The sequence below is a fragment of the Pseudorca crassidens genome, chromosome 10 (genome assembly GCF_039906515.1).
Source record: "Pseudorca crassidens isolate mPseCra1 chromosome 10, mPseCra1.hap1, whole genome shotgun sequence".
Taxonomy (NCBI): domain Eukaryota; kingdom Metazoa; phylum Chordata; class Mammalia; order Artiodactyla; family Delphinidae; genus Pseudorca; species Pseudorca crassidens.
In genome coordinates, this window is record NC_090305.1 from 71,286,181 (window position 1) to 71,289,592 (window position 3,412).

General features: G+C 60.3%; 1 protein-coding gene across 3 annotated transcripts in view; it reads left to right on the forward strand.

The window, feature by feature from the left end:
• NISCH (nischarin) overlaps positions 1–1,204 on the forward strand; it is a 43,176-nt gene extending 41,972 nt beyond the window's left edge. For all 3 annotated transcript variants that reach the window (XM_067754715.1, XM_067754711.1, XM_067754712.1), the window contains one exon: positions 16–1,204. In XM_067754715.1, coding sequence (XP_067610816.1) covers positions 16–626 — 611 coding nt within the window. In that variant the 3' untranslated portion in view covers positions 627–1,204. The remainder of the gene's footprint in view (positions 1–15) is intronic.
• Positions 1,205–3,412: the final 2,208 nt, after the last annotated feature.

Sequence of the window (3,412 nt, forward strand, 5' to 3'; positions counted from 1 at the left end):
CGTCTCTCTCTGCAGGGAAGATGGAGAACTATGAGCTGATCCACTCAAGCCGTGTCAAGTTCACCTACCCCAGTGAGGAGGAGGTTGGGGACCTGACATTCACTGTGGCCCAGAAGGTGGCTGACCCAGAGAAGGCGCCATCCCTCAGCATCCTGCTGTATGTGCAGGCCTTCCAGGTGGGCACACCACTATCTGGGCGCTGCAGGGGCATGTTGCGCCCCAAAACGCTCCTGCTCACCAGCGCCGAGATCTTCCTCCTGGACGAGGACTTCGTCCACTACCCGCTGCCCGAGTTTGCCAAAGAGCCGCCACAGAGGGACCGGTACCGGCTGGACGACGGCCGCCGCATCCGGGACCTGGACCGCGTGCTCATGGGCTACCAGACATACCCACAGGCCCTCACCCTGGTCTTTGACGACGTGCAGGGCCACGACCTCATGGGCAGCGTCACCCTGGACCACTTTGGGGAGGTGCCAGGTGGCCCAGCTAGAGGCGGCCAGGGCCGTGAGGTCCAGTGGCAGGTGTTTGTCCCCAGCGCTGAGAGCCGAGAGAAGCTCATCTCGCTGTTGGCCCGCCAGTGGGAGGCCCTTTGTGGCCGGGAGCTGCCCGTGGAGCTCACTGGCTAGCCCGGGTAGTAGCTGGCCCTTGCCACCCGCCGTGTCTGGCCTGGTGTCCACTCAGGGCCGGGAAGCAGGCTTTCTTTGCTTTTTTAAAATGTTTTCTCTTCTCTTTCGGTACCTTTGGTTGATTGTCCTCCCAGAGAATGTGAACATGTGTGTTCAGTTGGTTCTCAGCCTCCCGCGGATCTGCTGCCTGCCCCTGGTGCCGCGTGGCCAGGCACACCAGTTTCGTGTCTTCTTTCGTGGGACCGTTGTTAACATGTGGCGCCGTGGGTCTGGTTTACTCTTTTACGCGTCCTTTCCCGAGATGTTAAGTTCAGTCTTGTTGCTGTTGCTGTCATTGTGGGCACTTGCTGCTAATTATGAAGCTGGCAGAGAAATGCACATTGAAAGCTCCCGCTCCATGCAGTTTTCCAAAGGGGAGGCCTCTCCCGGTCCAGACAAGTGGGAGAGCCCCATGGGGGCAGGAGTCCCCCAGGCCTTGGGGCTGAGAGGGCTGGGAGCAGGGGACCTAGAGCTGCCAGCACCAAGTGTGATTCCTGTTGCCTATTTTCTCTATTCCAGTAAAGCCAAGTTTGACACAGTCTGGGTCTTTTATTTCAAGGGCCACTGGGGTCCCAGCAGGGCATTGGTTCAGGGCGTGGTTGGCCTGAGGGGGAGAGGGTGCCTAGAGATGCAAGAAGGTCTTGGGGTAAAGGAAGAGGGGAGGAGCCTGTGAAGGGCAAAGGGAGCTGCTCTCCCAGGGCCAGATGCTGGATGGGTGTCTGTGGAGCCTGGGACAGGGGAGGTGTGAGGGCATCTTTGGACAGGGCCGTGCTAGGCTGTGGCTAAACCAGGAGCCTCAGGGCAAATGAGAGGAATGAAGCTCCTCAGGTGCCCCTGGCACACCGGCTGCTGCCCTGCCAGCCCTCAGGTCAGGACTGTCACACCCGACCTGTTGTGAGGGTTAGGCCTGGCGTCTGGGACGGCTTACTCTGTGGGGTCTAGGGGTCTCACCAGCATGGCCTGCAGAGGAGGTGGCCCCAGCGGTGGATAGTGGGGAGGAGGGCTCTGTGCCGTCCGTGTCTGGGTTCATGTCCTGAGAGATGATTGCTTCAGGGAGCTCTGCTGAGGTAGGACGTGGGATTTCTTTGGGAGCCAGCCCCTGTGCCCAGTCCCTCCTCAACCCATTTCTACCCCATAGCAGGGCCCCTGAGGCCCACTTACTTTCTCTCATCCTGGCCAGTCAGGAGCCTTCGGCCCTAAGGCTGCAGGACCGTTTTGGTCCAGCAGTATTGGGGATGGGGGAGGGGCCAGCCGGGTTCCCAGGCCTGCTTCTCCTCATTTTTCCCTTCGTGCCAGCAGAGTGGGGATCCGTGCCTGGAGGACCCATCACCATCAGGAAGGCTGTGGTGGATGGGAGGAGCCACCAAGGGGAGGGGAGGGTCTCTGCATTCACCTCCCCCCAGCCAAATCTCAAAGACCAGCCCCATGGCCCCTCAGCTGATGGGGGAGGGACTGCCCCCAACCAGACCTTTATCAAAAGCCCGTACAGATGGGCCACCTGCCTGTCTCCATCGGTTATGTCATACATAAATGGGGATTTATAGATCAGAGGCAGGGTCCACCATGCATAGGCCTTACCACCTAGACTGCTGTTCCCAGGTCCCACAGCCCAACAGTTAGCAGCCGACCCCAGCCTGGGTCCGTGAGGACAGGACCTAATGGGGGGAGTCCATGCAATGTAGTGGGGGGAAGGGCGCCCCACAGGCAGCAGACCTGGGGTTGGATCTTCACACTGGTTAGCTGAGTGATCTTAGACAAATTCCCTAGCCCCTTTGAGCGTCCGTTTCCCCACCAGTAACAGGATAATAAAAGTGCCTGCATTCATTCAGCCCACAAATCTGAAGTGAGCATCCACGCGTGAACCAGCCCGGCCCCTTCCCTGCTCTCCCATAGCTGGCATTCCAGTGGGGGACAGAAAATAAACTAGTGTCAGCTGGTGGCCAGTGCTACGAGGAGGTGAAGGCGGGAGACCTTTGACCTGAGGCTGAACCTTGTGGTGAGTCCTGTGAGGATCTGGGGTAACGGCAGCACCCAGGGAGCTCGCTCTGTGGTTATGGAGTAGAAAAGCCTGTGGTGGAACAGAGTTGGGGGTGTGGAGAGCAGGCAGCCGGGTCAGAGAGGCTGGCCTGCTGTGGACAGGGATGCGGGGCACAGGGGGCAAGCCTCAGGGCTGAGTGGAGAATGGATTGGGAAGGGAGGGCTACTGGCAGCAGGGAGGCCTCTCTGGGCGAGAAGGGTGGCGCAGGGACACATGGGGGATGGGGATCCTGGGCAGTGGAGGCCGAGCAGGGCAGGTGCGGGGGAGCAGCCTGATGACTGTCCACTTAGCAGGGAGTCGGAGGCCTGCACGTGCCCTCAGCAGCTGGAAAGGTAGAGGCAGACGAACCTGATTCAGAGGCTGCCCTCTCCCCCAGGCACCAGAACCCCCCAGAGCTTCTGAATGAAACATGCTGGGCTTGCAGGTACTTGGGGTTGGGGAGTTGTTTGCATCTGCTCCTGAGTGTGCTTCACAACCTCTGAAACACCCCAGGCTTGTGGCTAATGGTGGGCTTGGAGGCTGACGCCAGGAGGAGGGTCCCGGGCCAGGAAGCCCCAAGCTGGGCCCAGGCGTCCATGCAGGGGTCAGTGGCCAGCACCTTCCCTTCCGCCTGCAGGCTGCTGATACGCAGGAGGAAATCCTGGCGGGTTCCTGTGGGGGTGAGCTGGCGGGGCCTCCCGGCTGCTTTTAAAGCGCCCGCCCTCCCTGT